General features: G+C 38.3%; 1 protein-coding gene across 5 annotated transcripts in view; it reads right to left on the reverse strand.

Moving 5' to 3' along the window:
* Window positions 1–303: 303 nt before the first annotated feature.
* Window positions 304–16,092, reverse strand: part of LOC107593903 (formin-like protein 3) — a 44,750-nt gene continuing 28,961 nt past the window's right edge. For 2 of the 5 annotated variants that reach the window (XM_016283780.1, XM_016283784.1), the window contains 21 exons: window positions 15,853–15,961; window positions 15,496–15,572; window positions 14,367–14,460; window positions 13,449–13,523; window positions 13,258–13,368; window positions 12,944–13,093; window positions 11,484–11,585; window positions 9,925–10,267; window positions 9,329–9,412; window positions 9,049–9,173; window positions 8,751–8,953; window positions 8,439–8,673; window positions 7,982–8,050; window positions 7,677–7,757; window positions 7,460–7,589; window positions 7,114–7,274; window positions 6,933–7,034; window positions 6,103–6,195; window positions 5,835–5,958; window positions 4,268–4,401; window positions 2,121–2,195 (listed from right to left, as the gene is read on the reverse strand). In XM_016283780.1, coding sequence (XP_016139266.1) covers window positions 4,310–4,401; window positions 5,835–5,958; window positions 6,103–6,195; window positions 6,933–7,034; window positions 7,114–7,274; window positions 7,460–7,589; window positions 7,677–7,757; window positions 7,982–8,050; window positions 8,439–8,673; window positions 8,751–8,953; window positions 9,049–9,173; window positions 9,329–9,412; window positions 9,925–10,267; window positions 11,484–11,585; window positions 12,944–13,093; window positions 13,258–13,368; window positions 13,449–13,523; window positions 14,367–14,460; window positions 15,496–15,572; window positions 15,853–15,961 — 2,560 coding nt within the window. In that variant the 3' untranslated portion in view covers window positions 2,121–2,195; window positions 4,268–4,309. Of the gene's footprint in view, window positions 2,196–3,774; window positions 3,824–4,267; window positions 4,402–5,834; window positions 5,959–6,102; window positions 6,196–6,932; window positions 7,035–7,113; window positions 7,275–7,459; window positions 7,590–7,676; window positions 7,758–7,981; window positions 8,051–8,438; window positions 8,674–8,750; window positions 8,954–9,048; window positions 9,174–9,328; window positions 9,413–9,924; window positions 10,268–11,483; window positions 11,586–12,943; window positions 13,094–13,257; window positions 13,369–13,448; window positions 13,524–14,366; window positions 14,461–15,495; window positions 15,573–15,852; window positions 15,962–16,092 lie in introns of all 5 variants that reach the window. The other 3 variants (XM_016283782.1, XM_016283781.1, XM_016283783.1) reach the window with 3 other exon arrangements.

The raw sequence follows: 16,092 nt of genomic DNA on the forward strand, positions 1-16,092 counted from the left end.
GATTCTCCAGGAATGAAGGACAAGAAATATTGGGCGATAGATTTTGTAAGGTTCATGTCTCAGATTTAATAAATGTAAAAATATTAGGCTGCTAATACAGAATGCATTACTTATGGATCTAAAACAATTACTGTTGTCCTAGTACTAGATGTGATCAGGGTGAATATAGGTAAAATGGCACTCTTTCTAATTATTTGTCACTGGCATCAATTTAAAATATGATCCCCAGATGTTTTAACTCATCACAAAAAATTACCATAGCTACAAATCTACAATATACAGTGTAAAATGAAAAAGAAATAAATCCAAAAGTTGTCCCACTTGATGAAATCGTCATAAAGGCAAAGTCGAGTCTCAAATATTTTTATTTGCCACTTCAAAAGAATATCCAGTTAACTGCTGCATTCACTGGTCCATTTCAACCAAATAACTTTAAAACTTTGGTACATTCATCTTGTGCTTTGTGTTTCCTCCCAAATGGCTTGATTTAGTTTCTGTCCGACAATATAAAAAAAGTTCAGTCTAAGGAGTAACTCCCAAGAACATACAAAAATTGTTAGTGTTTAGTTTACATGTGTTCACTTCTCTTGAGCTCGAATCATATGGTAATGTGTCCCTTTTTAAATAAAACGGACACTTCCGGTCCTGGCATCCTGATAGGTCAGAACAGCGTTCCAACAGCTATGACGCGAAGCACCCGTTGAGAACACCTGCAAGTTCTCTTCCTGTTGCATAGCAGGCTTTTGTCGGGGTCATTTTCTCTCTTCTCACGGAAAGACTCCACCTAATGTATTTTTCATCACGTAATAATACATTCTGTCATTGTCTAAAACACTTTGTTTTGTAAAAGCAATAAGCACTTGAGGCCGTAGTGAATTGTAAATATAACCGGCTTTAACTAACGTTATTCACAGTAAAGCGCGGCCTCGCGTTATTTATTGCTAAAATAAAGCTCTATTTCATATCGAGTCACTATTTGGATAATCTGCTCTTTTTCAATGATAGTGCAAAGAGAATAATTATTCGATTAGGGCCATATTATATAATAAAATCCATCTTATAAAACGTAACTGTTGGTTTAAACCAAATGAATTAATTCTTTCAAACCATGAGGACTGTCCTTCATTTTACTAACATGGGCAACTGGTTTAGAGTGAACAAGTACAAACTGCACACCCAAATGATTGTTATCTTTACAATACTGGAGTGCTTCCCATTGGATATTCTTTTAAAACAGAGTAAAATGCATTTATACCTTATACATTTGTGGGGTAAAGAACGGATCAGAGCGTTATTCTCTGAGAAGTTTCACTGCATGGCATAACGTTATGTACACTGTTCTGATACATGTGCATTAGACATTTAGAAAGCGGGGTGAAGAAGGCACCATCAAAACAAGGCACATTGTCAGTCAAATAGAGCACTTATTCAGGCTCTTTTGTTAAAGTTGCAATGCATTTTTGGATATCTGTATGTATTTACATTGAGCATTAGAAATGTTACAACATAATGATTAACAAGTATAAACTTAGATACATCAATTTTGGCTATAAGAAATAATACTGAAGAGAAAGGCACTTCTTTGTAACCATAGTACTAGTCTGGTTTAAAATACTGGAGACAGACTAGTCCATTCCAGGTAGTTGAATAGGATTAACAAATCATTTGAGTTCATAGTTAATAAAGAGCTGTACAAAACGGGCTCTGGCCTTAAAGTCAGTGACCTCAGACAGAAAGTCACGCTTACATTGCACAATAAAAGGAAATCCACGTTAATGGGCGTGAAATCCCGTTGGAAGTCTCTTCATGGTCAGCAGGATAGTGTTACCGCCGTCTGTGTGTCAACCACAAGCATTTTTCCTGTGCCAACTCAAGCTTTTACAGACACTCCTCAGATTTGCGTGCGCAAGCGTTCATGAGGCAGCCCTTAATGTCTGTGCTCTTATGGCTTTATTGAAAGAGCCTCCAGTGCAGAATCCAAAAAGGATTTCCATAAATAAATAACAACTTCCCCACCCCCTTAAAACCAAAGACACTGGTTTGGTCCTGCACTTCCCTCAGTCACTTTGAATTGCAGGAAGACGCCATTTCAGAAGAAAGCGGGGCGGGGGGTGAGTGAGTGGGGGGTCTTTAGGGTCGCTTCCACCCATTCCGGATCACCGCATCAGCTCGCAGGAAGGGCTGGCTTCGGAGATCTGTGAGTGGGGAAGGGAGAGAGTTAAGAGTTAGATCAGGGAACACTCAGGGTTGCAGGGGTCATTCTCAGCACTTGAGCTGGCTGCTAATATTGCTGCCGTCTTTGAAAAGGTTGAAAGAATGCAGAATTCTGTTGCTCTTACTTTCTAGTTCACCCATAAAGGAAAATTCTATCATTTACCCAGCCTCATGTCATTCATGTTTTTATCTGGGAAAGGAGATATTTAGCATAATGTTGATATTGTACTTGTCCTTACAATGAAAGCAACAGTGACTGGCAGCTGTCAAGCTCCAAAAAGGAATAATGTATCACGGTTTCCACAAAAACATTAAAGGGATAGTTCACCCAAAATTACATTTTTGTCATGTATTCACCCTCATGTTGTTCCAAACCTGAGTTTATTTGTTTTTTCTGTTGTTCTCTTGAGAAGATATTTTGATAAATGTAGGTTACCAAACAGTTGATGGTAGCCACAGACTTCCATAGTATGGAAAAAATACAATGGAAGTCAATGGGGACCAGAAACTGTTTGGTTACACACATTCTTCAAATTATCTTATGTTCAACAGAGAAAAAAAAGAGAGTGAGTAAATGACAGAATTTTGTAAGACCATTCAACACAAATTTGTCTGAACTGATAGATAGATTCAGTGTTCAGTGAGGTCTTAAAAGATACTATAACATTTCCATATATAATGAAACACTATACCACTATATACAGTAACCATTACATGTAGATCTTGCTGAATAGAACACAGATTTGCATGCATGTGACAGACATAAACATGTTAGACAAACAGCACAGTGCAAAGATACAGCGGACAAAACAGCAGACATGCAACAGTGATGACAAGAAAATAGAGATTTCATTCCTGGATCCTTTCCAAAAGACCTAAGAAAATAGGCTACTGAAGAAAAGCTAACAGAAATAATAAGGTTTTGTACTATCCAATAATTAGTTCGTAATAATATTTGATATTTATAAGGTTATATAAAACTATAAAAATATTATAGTTTATATAAATACAAATATGGAAGCCCATTTGAGAAAAAAGTCAGAATTCAGACAGAGATATAATTGTGACGTATATAAACTTGCAATTGTGAGATAAAAAGTCACAATTACCTTTATTTTTTATTCTTAGTAAAAAAAAAAAATTTAAAAAAAAATTGCGAGATGCAAACTTAGAATTCTGAGGGTAAAAAGTCAAATACGTAAATATTCGATTTCGCATATTTTTTCTCAAAATTGAAAGTTTATATTTCAAAATTATAATTTTTTTTCTCAAAATTGAGAAACATTCTAAATTGTGAAAAAAAAAAAAAAAAAAAAAACTATATAGCTAATGTGGTAAAACTATAGCTAATTATCTTTTTTTTTTTTACACAATTACAAGTTTCATAAAATATATATTTAACAATGCAAAAAAGCAATATTCAGTACAAGACTTAATTTGGACACATAAGCTTCAGCGTTGTAGCAATGTTCAAAATGTAGCACCGCTAAAGCAACTGAGCTGACGGTAAAAAGGCAGACAGGAGCAAAGCGTCATGAAGCTCCATGATGCCTTTCTTACCCTTCAATTATTCTGTGCTCAAATTTACCCAGATTAATCCCCTGTTCTGCTGGAAAGGTATAACAAAGAGTTATTGGAGAGAACATGAGTGTTAGCAGGTGACAAACCAAGTGAAACATAATGAGGACTGTTACACAGACCAAATCTCTCTGGACAATGACAAATAGAACAACCCATAACAAAAATTATTTTAACAACCTGAATCAAATAAGCATTTATGTAAACATCAGTCAGGCAACGGTTTTACAGTACAAAAAAATATTATATTATATATTTCATACAGATTTGAATACTTTTCAGTCCATTTGTCATAATTCCCTTGAGAAAGATTTGGCCGGTCCCTGTTTCAGATCTGTGAACAGCCACAGCTCGTGTTTCCTACTATTCCATTGTGCTTAGGTTAGTAGAGGATGCTGGGTAACCAGAGTGACAGAATGGGTCATGCGAGTGGTTGTATGCATGCACTTTGCAAGTGGTAAGAGAACGGGACAACCTGCGGCATTAGGGGCAGTTTTTTTGGGGGGGGTTTGGGGGGCTAGCAGATGGACTCGTCGAAGAGGTTGGTATCGCAGAAGAAGCGAGAGCCCCGTTTGGCCGTGCGGGCTGTGAAGGGCACACTCTTCAGCACTGAGGGAGGTCAGAGACAGAACGTTATATCTGAGGTTAAGAAGGAGCATGTGTTCCTAAAACAGAAACCCTTACCACTTCCTGGATTTTTTCCAAGGATGTTTTCAATCCTATTTAACAGCCATCGCTATAAAATCTTCTACACTGGGTACACTATCATTCAAATATTAGGGTTCATTTCATTTTGTTTTGTGTTTTTTTTAGGAAAGTAATACTTCTATTCAGCAAGGATGCATAAAATTAATCAAAAGTGAGAGTTAAGGTATTTCAACTTACAAAATATTTAGATTTCAAACAAATGCTGTTCTTCTGAATGTTTCTATTCACAAAAATATTAAGCAGCACATAGAATGTATATTAGAATAATTTCTTAAGGATCATGTGACAGTGCAGACTGAAGTAATGGCTGCTTAAATTCCATCACAGGAATACATTTTATTTCAAAATATAAAATGGAAAACATTTTAAAGTTACAATAATATTTCACAATATCACTTTTTACTGTTTTTATGCAAATTAATGCAACCTTTGAGACGTCTTTCAAAAACATGAATAAAATCTTACAGATCCCAAACTTTTGAACACTAGTGTAGATCTCAGATGGAGGAATTTGTTTTTTTATGGAAAAACTGCTCTGTTAATTAACTAATGATAAACCTGAGCTCAAGATACATGGGTAAACTTTAAGAATAAACCATTAAAGTATATGTTAAACATGTTCAAGTAAAATGTAGGTTATACTGAAACTCTTTAAAAGCATTAATAAAGATTAAACACTGATTAAATTGCTTTGTGACTGGGGTAACAGGAGAGAAGAAAAGTGAATATTGTGCATTCTGTCAGTGATATATATATGGGTTCATAAGGCTGGGACATTGTTTATGAAATGTTAAAATAGTGAAAATTTCCCTACATGTGCACAACCTATGGACTACATTTAAAGATCAATTGTTGGCTTTTTGGTATTGCAGCATAAGAAAATCTTAAAGGAATGAGAGTGTTTGCCAAAAAAAAAAAAAAAGATTCAGTGGTTAATAATTCAAATAAATAAATATAAATAATATATATATACCTTTAACTGAGAGCATTATGCGAATCATAGATTCTGATCTTTTGTTATCAAAAAAATAATTTAAGGACATTTCCTGGACAGTTTCTACAATCTCTCTTAAGGGCATCCTGTACAATTTATTTACATATTTTATAAAAAGAGGCACTTAGTATGCAATCTTATTAACTCTGAATTTCCCTGAGAGTTGATTCAAATTCTGAACCATTGGTTTTAACTGATATGCACTTGTAAAGTGTGGTGATTGGGCTGTAAGGGCCGCTGTTTAACATAACAGAGAGTAGCTGCTGATGTGGAGAGCTGTGGACCACCACAGTGATTGTGGCCCCCTGGCTGATGGGTATTGTAGTCCTGCCTGGCCCACCTGTGATAATGTCTTCAATGGTGCCATCTTTGCCCTCATATACAGGCCGGTGGTCCTTGGCCTGTCTGCGCCGGAGCTCTGCGATCATTTCCTGCTGCTGCTGTCGCTTCTTTTGAGCCTGGACCTGCAGTGAGAAAACAAGATACATGTTTTCATGAGTATAATTGCAGTTTTTGATTTAAAAACACACGGCATCTGAAAAGAAAACTCATTTCTAGTTTGATATTTAAAGGAAAAAAAGTTATTTCTCTCAGCTCTTAGATTTCACCTTGGGGTCATGCTGTTTGGCCTCCTGTGCTAGTAGTTTTTCTCTCATGGCTTCCTCTTGCTTCTTCCTCTGTTCGTTCTCCTCCACAGCCTCCTGCAGAAAACAACAACACAGTTCCGACAGTGAGGCGAGTGTGATCCAGGTCCTGACACTGCACAAAACACAGGCAACGACCTCACATCTAAACAATCCCACCAACCTCTGAGAAGGGATATGAATATGGACGCACACGAATGCACAGAGATCTTGGAGCTCTTTCGGTTCCTCATGTAGACTCATAAATTCACCAGCAGAACAATGTGAGGAAAAGGTGTGAGTATGCGTGTGTGTCCGGGTTAAAGGCTGTGAAGGCAAAGGCCAGTCTAAACACAGCAGCTGCCCTTAAATCTCAGCCCAGCTGCCCCTTCCTGTTATTCACCCTCTTCTAATGTCTGCTACTCCACCCCAGTGCTCTGACGCTGATGCTCCAACAGGGAAGACATTAAAACAAGGATGGCCAAAGATATAAACACACATAGTAACTGTGTGTCCATTCAGGGTTTGAACCTACAAACTATTGGTTAGCAGGCCAGATCTTTCACCGCAGCATGTTTACTAAACATGCCAGACAGCAGATCATGTGAACGGCTCCTTCCTGTCCTCAATTACGTGAAAGTAGGTCGGGTTGGGTTCACCTTTCCCCCTGAGGCTTAGAAAATAAAAGTCTTTACCTGATCTGATGCATATACAGAGCCTCAAATGTTTTCTTCTTGTCATAATATGAAGATTCATGATTCTTTACTGCAGTGCCTAGAACCATTGAGTGAATCATTTAATATATATTGCAGTACCTTGTGGGCTTTGATGAACCGTACAAACACTGGGAAGAACACAGAGGGCGGCGTGGTCTTAGGACTCTCCCCAAAGTAAAGCACCACATTGTTGAAGGCCTCCTGTAAATGGATTCAATTTGAGATTCAGATAATCTTGTTTTGTATTCAGAAAGTGTTTTGTAAAAGAGAGAAATGACACCTCAGCAGTCTTGGAGTCTTTCTGTAGTTTGTCCAGCTGTGTATCGCTGGTCTGGAGGAAGCCCTTGAGTACAGCGTGGTCGTGCAGACTGCACTCTCTCCTGACCAGATCCATGCCCTTACCCAGCTCCTTAACATCCAACAACACGTTCTCCAGAGAGACTATAATGGAAGATTTAAAATTAAAGCAATTCGAGTCAAATCCAAAGAAATGCATATAATTTCAGTAAGTGTCATTTAAATTTTTTGTATTTTTGCTTTCTTGTATTTCTAATTTTAAATTACAATTCAACATCCCACGGGACATGGTTAGTTCAATTCAAATTCCAACCCTGGAGGACACAGACCTGCTGCAGCCTTATCCACAAAGTGCAGTTCATTGTAGAAGGTAGTCAGTTCAGGATACTTCTCTTTGACGACTAGAGCAATGTAGTGAAGCAGTGTCATCTTCCGGTCAGTAGACTTAGTATCTAGCAGCTGTGAGAGAACAACATCAGCATGGGTGAGAACAGCACTGTTATTCAACTAAAACATTGCTGAAGTAATTTCTACACCCAAGCTCACCAGATCCAGACTCTGAAGTTTGAAACCATACACCGAGCCTCTTTTACTACTGTTCATGTAGTTGCCCAGGGCCAGAATGATCTATGTGGAGACAAAAATGGATAGTTAAGCATAACTGGAGACAAATTTCAGATGATTTTGAAACATTATAATACGCTGGGACGAGTGGGGGTGGGGCCGAGAGCCGTGGGAACGGAGTGGTGCAGGTGTCGCTCATTATCAATTACTCCACCGGCCTCGCTCCGTTCCCACGGCTCTCGGCCCAGCCCCCACTCATCACATACGCGAAACAAGTAGACATTTACTTCAAGAATCTTCTTTAGCTTTGGAGAAGACTTCACTGACGCTGATGCGGCGATGATGGCATTGAGTTGCTGTGGATTTAAATGAACAGATGTCAAATCATGATTTGATCAGGGTGACTGTGATATTACCAAGAACGTGTTCCTAGATCAACATCTTTTCTTGTTCCATGAATAAAATTCCCATCAAACAAACAAACCCTATACTTAACCCCAAGCCTAACAACCCCTAAAATCAGAGGGAAATGATAGGTTGACAAGTCTATGCCTCAATTTAACCCCAAAATGTGAACAGGAATGTTGTTCCAGGAACAACAAGGATGTTGGTCATAAAATTTTCACAAATATCTCAACAACAACAAAAAAAATCACTGTGGATGGTCATTCTTCACCAAAAATCTATTTTAAAAACCCACAAAATTTCCCAACTTCCCATTTGTTGACCATCATAGTTGCTCACCGGTGTCATCATGTTGACATTATCATTGAAGTTGCCCACAAATGTGATGATGCTCATTCTCTGAGTGAGCCGCTCAATCTTGCTGAAGAGGAGCATGAAACGGTCTTCCTCAGAGAGTTGGTCCAGAGGTCTCCTCTCACGCTCGTACTGACGCAGTAGTTTACTCTCAGCCTCTGTGGGCAGAAACCGCATCAGGCATTCCACAAAATCCACCGGCAGGGCTTTAAGATCAAACCTGCAACATGGAAATTGCATCATATTAATCTCAGAGGAGATTTTTGAGAAGATTAAGACACTTGTATATGTGCGTACGTTTGAATGGCTTTGCAAATCTCCTCCGAGGTCTTGTTGGCCTTGCGCAGAGTGATGGCCAAGTTCTTCGAGCGATTGGCATCAAGCAGCTGCACTTTGTTGACAGCCTTGTGGGGAACCTTGCTCTTTGAGCACAACAGATCCACCACAGGACCCTGGGCTTTCGTCTTGAACAGCTCCTCAAACTTCTCCAGATCCAACTCCTACACGACCAATCGAGAGCACATGGCATGGGTGGAGAGTTTCATGGAACTCACACTCAAAATAATGTGCGAATCTGAGTCATACTCAATTTCACCTCAAGCACACGCTCATCATCAATCTCGTTGAAGACGGTGCCATTGATCTGGTTGGGTTTCAGTGCAGTCCAGTTGAAGACAGGAAGGCGGAACTTGGTTTTTATGGGTTTCTTGATGCGTATGGCTACAATAGAAGAATAAACATTACATTTACTAACATAATTGCGTATGACAAGATCCTGAGTGATTTGTCACTGTGACTAGCTTTAATCTTATGTTCGCAACAAATCAGAGCTAAGATAGTACTGTTTCCTATTATTATTTTTAATTTTGTATTACCTGATAAGCCGACACTAAGGATGACTGATGGTGATGGTCCAGGCAGAGGTGGAGGAGGTGGAGGAGGAATAGGAACACACTCGACTATATAACATAAGACAGATGTAATACATTAGTATGCATACATTTTCAGCTTTACTCTTAAATCTGTTCCCAAACAGTCACAAGGGTTTAATAGATATTTATTTAGTCCCAATCCAGCTGCTTCCTCAGCAGAAACTGCTCCTTAGCTAAAGGAAACACCCTTAGCTTTTCCTTTTCCTGCTAAGCTCTGTAACTCAGAGGGAACTAAGTGTTCACAGCTGAGCCTTGTTTTTCTGATTATTATACACTACGATAACTCTACAAAAGTCTCCATAATCTTGAGCTTCAAGGGAACCCTTACATATCTGTTTTCCATTGACAGTAGGTTTGCACTGGTGCCAAATCTAAACGTTTCCTTGTCCGCTCTTGAAATCAAATGATTTCAAATCAAATGAGTTCTGAGAATATCAAATCTCCTGGTCAAGCAATGACTCCAGCAACAGTAACTGATAACACACCGCACAAGATTCACATACACAACTGATTTTCCATGCTATTCTCAGACTCAGTACCTTCTGAAGGGAGTGGTGGGGCAGGTGGAGGTGGTGGTGGAGCAACAGCTTCAGTAGCAGCAGGTGAAGTGACACCCAGACCGCCACTCCCACTCATGCTTGCAGTAAGTAAGCCCAGGTCTCCCAGAGATGCTCCAGTCACTGCTCCACCAACAAGTCCTCCTCCACCCAGAGCCTCAATAGCAATATCCCCATCAGGCTGCTTGCGTAAACGGATGGTGCCCTGCTGCTCCAGCTCCAGCAATTGCTTCTTGATGTTGTTGTGCCTCTGGAAGGCAGCATCCTTCTCCTGGATCATTCGCCGCAGTGTGTGCACCTGTGAGCTAGTGGACTCATATGTCTCCTGCATAACCATGAGAATGACCAGTCAAGGATATTAGGGTACAAAGGTACTCAGTCTATCATCTTATAAGGCCACACAACACATGTAAATTCCCTGAAAATACTATGGTTGATAGATGGTACAGTGGTTTTCAGTCCTGTTGCACAGTTTGGTTATGAATGACAACTGTTTTCTACAACCAAAGTAACTCCAAACTCCAAACGCCAAATTTCAAAATAAATTCAGATGATACTGTGTGTGATCCTCTATTTTGATATATACTATGGACACTTTTCACATTTCTGTGGGTCTCAGAAGCATTAGATATCAAAATAGCATTAGTCACCCAAATAGCAAAATAAACAATCCACAATAGTGTTTCTAAGACAAGTTTCTAAGATATTTTAAAACTGAAAATATCAACACTTTGCTAGATGCACAGTATTAATACCATCACAGTCTGTGAAAAAAAGTCCAGTGTACTGAATGATTAGCATAATATTTAATGGTAATTTCTATGAAGGTACTTCAAAGAATACTATTGTGGATATCCAAAAAAGCATGACATATTTGTCCAAAAAACATGGTATCTTACTGTTATTAGACATTTAGACATCTAGTAACCAGACTATGCAAAAACCACAAAGGATTAATTGAAATTTTTTCACTGAACGCTGTCATCATTCCTATTGCTTATTCATATTACACAAGCAAATCATTATAGGAGGTATCTGTATGTCAAGCTCACGAGTGAAGGTGATATAAATGACTGAGAGTGAGGCTTACCTTTATGGCTGTCAGTTCCTTGTCTTTGTGTAACAGCTGTTTCTCCAGGTCTGCTACCTTTGTCATGGTCTCATTCTCAACATCTAAAAGCTTCTCTGTCACCTAGAACAAAAACAAAGAGAGCACGAGAGAAAACATGACAGCGTGAGAGGTGTTGAAACAAAAATTAGTGAAGATGGCGAGGCAGTTCAGAGCATTAATCCTATAAACATCTCTTCCATACCCTTTTAATCTTCATTCTGTCTCTCTCACTCTCTTATGAATCAATAACAATATTTCCAGCAGTATGACACAGCAGATGAGGCAGCATCACTTTCACTTCTCTTTTTTCACTGAACGCTGTCATCATTCCTATTGCTTATTCATATTACACAAGCAAATCATTATAGGAGGTATCTGTATGTCAAGCTCATGAGTGAAGGTGATATAAATGACTGAGAGTGAGGCTTACCTTTATGGCTGTCAGTTCCTTGTCTTTGTGTAACAGTTGTTTCTCCAGGTCTGCTACCTTTGTCATGGTCTCATTCTCAACATCTAAAAGCTTCTCTGTCACCTAGAACAAAAACAAAGAGAGCACGAGAGAAAACATGACAGCGTGAGAGGTGTTGAAACAAAAATTAGTGAAGATGGCGAGGCAGTTCAGAGCATTAATCCTATAAACATCTCTTCCATACCCTTTTAATCTTCATTCTGTCTCTCTCACTCTCTTATGAATCAATAACAATATTTCCAGCAGTATGACACAGCAGATGAGGCAGCATCACTTTCACTTCTGATAGAGTGAAGATTACTGTACAAACATAGTGGAATATTTGGGGAATTCTGTCCTCCTCCCCCAGCAAGAGCAGAATTTCTGTGTGATTATCTGGTCATTTCAAGACCTTTGCCATGAGCATAACTCAGCCCAGCAGAAAGGCCCACTACTGAGTCAAGATCAGAGGAACAATCCGAGATTTGTTTTCACACTGCCTGCATACTGCATACTCAGATTTACAAGCCTTATCTGTTGAACTAAACACTTATAAACCCAATCAGTCTGCAAGTCAGATTATAAATGATATTCTAAGATCTCTCTGCACCAAAAGTGAATCATTAAGCTTTCATTAAGCTCCAGCTTTATGTTGTGGGTGATTACTAGGGAATAACCCTGATTTCCCTGAACTCTGATAAGATTGATGTCATTAAGATATTGAAAGTGACAACATGGCAGATCTGTGGTACAATAAACTCTCCTTGATATTTACAGATCTGACATAATAAAAAGTAACTATGAATAAATTCAATCAAAATCTGAGTGTGGTGATATAAGCAAACATTTATAACATAATACTCTTAAAAAATTGGTCAATAATGACATCATAATATACACATTACCGTTTAAAGGTTTGGTGTCAGTAAAGAAAATTTTATTCAGCAAGGACACATGAAATTGATCAAAAGTAACAGTAAAGACATTTTTAATGTTACAAAAGATTTCCATTTTAAATAAATGCTGTTCTTTTGAACTTCTACAAAAAATATTCATGGCTGTTGAAAATTCAGCTTTGCCACCACATAAATAAATCACATTTTAAAATATATTATAGCCTTAGTGAACAAAAGATACTTCGATAAAAATCGAAATTTTGAATGTAAATGTACAAATTTATGGAAGTTATTAGAAATGTTAAAAAAAAAAAAGAATAGTGGTGCTTATGAATTTCCAAAGCACTTGTAGACCTATCACAAATATTTTTTGTTTATTTTTTAAATATTCAATATTAAATATAATAATAAATACAATAAAATGTATTTATTTAAATATTTATTTGATGCAATGAAGCTTTTCACATTTTAGCTGATGTATGCTGAGTGTATGAGGTATAATAATAACAGCAATAATGAAAGAAAAGAGTATCTAATGGTTCTTACATGTGACAAATGCTCTTCCAGCTCCTCCACTTTCTCCAGGGCCACATTCTTTGTTTCAGCGTCCTCCAACAGACCTCCAACATCAAACACATTGTCCAGGTAAGCCTGGATCTGCACCGACAACTTATCACTCTCGGTGTGCTTGGATTTCTGGAAGGAAACACAGGGGATTTCTTAATGTTTTATCATGTGGTGTGACTGAATTATTCAATAGTATTAAAAATTTAAAAAAACACAACAAACTTGACTATTTACTTAACTTGGCTATTTAAACACTGAATGATTTTAGATTAGTTTGAACATTGACTGGATACCTCCAGGAAGTCATCAAGCCCCAGCTTAGTGAACTCATACTGCAGATGTACACGGAAGTTCATGTCCTCCACCGAATGGACCACGATGTTGATGAACTGCATACAAGCCACCTGAGACACAAACCACAGAGTCAAGCACATCCACGTTGGTCTCAAAATTCTACAAATACAAAATTCTTTCATGCACCTACCATGAAGTCGATGTTCCCATCTTCACTACGGAAATACTCCATCAGCTTCTCAAAGCGGTGCTTCTCCTTACATACCTGCACATATTTTGAGTCCAGTATGAACAGATTTGTGAAGTGTTCAAATATAAAGTGTGATAGTTATAGCTCTTATAGCCTCACAAATAACCAAACTTTGAGAAAAACAAACATAACATGTTTTAGAGTCTTCTAGTTTTAGAAACAGCAGAGTATGAGGTTATGAGGTTTAGTGAAGCTGAGACTGATGGAGAATTCAGATCACAGTCCATTCAGGAGAAATTCAGACTTTATTGTAGACTTTATGGGAAAAGAAGGAGATTGAAATAACAAAAGGAAATACGTTAGGCCCTCACATTTCACTATGGAAACTTATTTCACATACTTCAATCAGCTTCTTGTTCATAATGCTTTGCTGATTTACATGTGGAACATTTATTTCATTAGTCTAAATTCAAAGTTAGGTCAACCACAGACTCTTTGAAGACTAGTTCTGCCAGTTTACAGGCAGTATTTTATGTCAGTCTTTCTCACAGCATTGTTGTGACTGCTGTGTTGATTAGCTCTCCTAGTTTCTCAGGATAGAGTTGGACAGTTACAGGATAATTGGCCCGTTTCCGGTATTTAAATGACTAGGCAAACTAAACTGAGAGGTTGAGTGAACGGTTAAGTCTGCAGGCAATTCACTCCCCCCCAAAACATTTATCCTTATCAAAGACGTTGGTTTGATGAAACGACTGGCTTAAGATGTGGTGTTTTCCCACAAATGCATGTGGGAAGAGAGAAAATGGCCAGCTAATTGGCTTTATATGTGCACGAACTGAAGCAAAAACATGACAAAAACAAATATAGCATCCATGGTTTTTGTAATACACATGCAGGTGTAAAAGTCCCAGGATCTACCTCTTTGAAGTTATCAAACGCTGAGAGGATGATTTCATGGCCTCCTCGCACCAAACACACAGCAGCCAGCAGCTCCAGGACCAGTGCCTTTGTTCTATAGGCAGAACAAAAGCTTCTGTGAGCATTCAACTGGACAAGAGTGGCAGAGCAGGACTCAAACAATAAGACGGGTAACATTACCAACTTGACAGACCATTACCCACCCACACCTGCTTAGATCTATGCTTCAGGGAGAACTGCGGCTTTGTGTCAATTGTTATACAATTTTCAAAATCAGAAACGTGATAGCACACTTTCAACTTGAGCCTCTAACTGGGTAACGTCTGATGCTGAGTATCAGTAAATGTTGGTGGGGTAATTTTTTGGTGCTGTTTTGGAATGACACAATCCAAGAAAAGCCTTTACAGCACAGTTAAAAGCTGTGATTGAATGATACATTGGCGTATGATTCATTGAGCTCTAGGAATGATGCTTCTCAAGATGTAAGAAGGCTGGGGGGGGTTTTCCATGCTTCAGTCTGAACTGATCTAAGCTTCTACTACAAATACACTTAGTAAGACTGACACTAATCTGCTTGAAAGAATTCATTCTTACCAAACAAATGCACAACTCTAATCCCCAACTTCACAGCGCCACCAAAACTAAAGGTCACTGGAAGTACTGCATTAATCAGGCTCATCAGGTAGCTACCTACTAAGGGACTATTTACACAAAACAAGTTCTCTGTGAATGGCTCTTAGAGGGATTGTACACCTAAACTTTTTTTTAATTTACTTCCCCTCATGTCATTCTAAACCTTTATTTCTTCTGTGGAACACAAAAGATGATATTTTGAAGAATGTTGGTAACCAAACAGTGTTGGATCCCATTGCCTTCCATATGAAGAACAAAAAATACTATGAAAGTCAGTGGGATCAAAAACTGTTTGGTTCTTTGTTATGTGAAACACAAAAGAAGGTCTTTTGGATAATGTTGGTAAACAAACCATTGACTTCCATAGTATATTTTGGTCCGAAAATACTAGAAAGAAATGCACACAGGTTTGGAAAGACATGAGGGTGAGTAAATGACAGAATTTTCATTTTTGGGTGGACCTTTGAACACTGTTATACAGAACCCTAATTCTTACCTTGGGTTCTTATTGTTCAAACTTAGGGCGATCTCGTTGACTGCATGCGCGTGAGACATGACAAGGTTGAATCCATACTAGGAGTGAGAAAGGAAAAAGCAATGTGGTATATGTATATTAAAAAAATATTTACCACAATGCAATGGTGATTCAATTGAGATTTTGTGCTGCCGTTTGTTAACTGGCCAGACACCGATGTATAAAACATTCTGGAAAATAACAGGTTACTTGTCATGTTCGATGAAACTTCATAATACTACTGACAGAACAGTTTTTATTTGCTACTTCCTTTCTATGTGCAATCAAGTCAAATGTCCCTGAGGTTTTTGTGACCAATCAGGTCTGTGCATCCTGTACCTGATAGTTCATGATTGCTCTGAGACACATGATGCACACGTGCACATCATCCTTTTGACTGACTAATCTGGAGTTCTTGATGGTTTTGCTGTTGGCAGCTGAGCCATAACTGTAATAGAAGGACAAAGTTAGTAGTTCACAAGAGCTGTGCTTGATTTGACATAACATAAACGTGCATAAACGATCACTCATATGCACCATATAAAGAGGTACTTTCATCTGCATGTGTTATCTACCCTC

This window comes from Sinocyclocheilus grahami, unplaced genomic scaffold, assembly GCF_001515645.1.
Source record: "Sinocyclocheilus grahami isolate Dianchi unplaced genomic scaffold, SAMN03320097.WGS_v1.1 scaffold177.1, whole genome shotgun sequence".
NCBI lineage: Eukaryota > Metazoa > Chordata > Actinopteri > Cypriniformes > Cyprinidae > Sinocyclocheilus > Sinocyclocheilus grahami.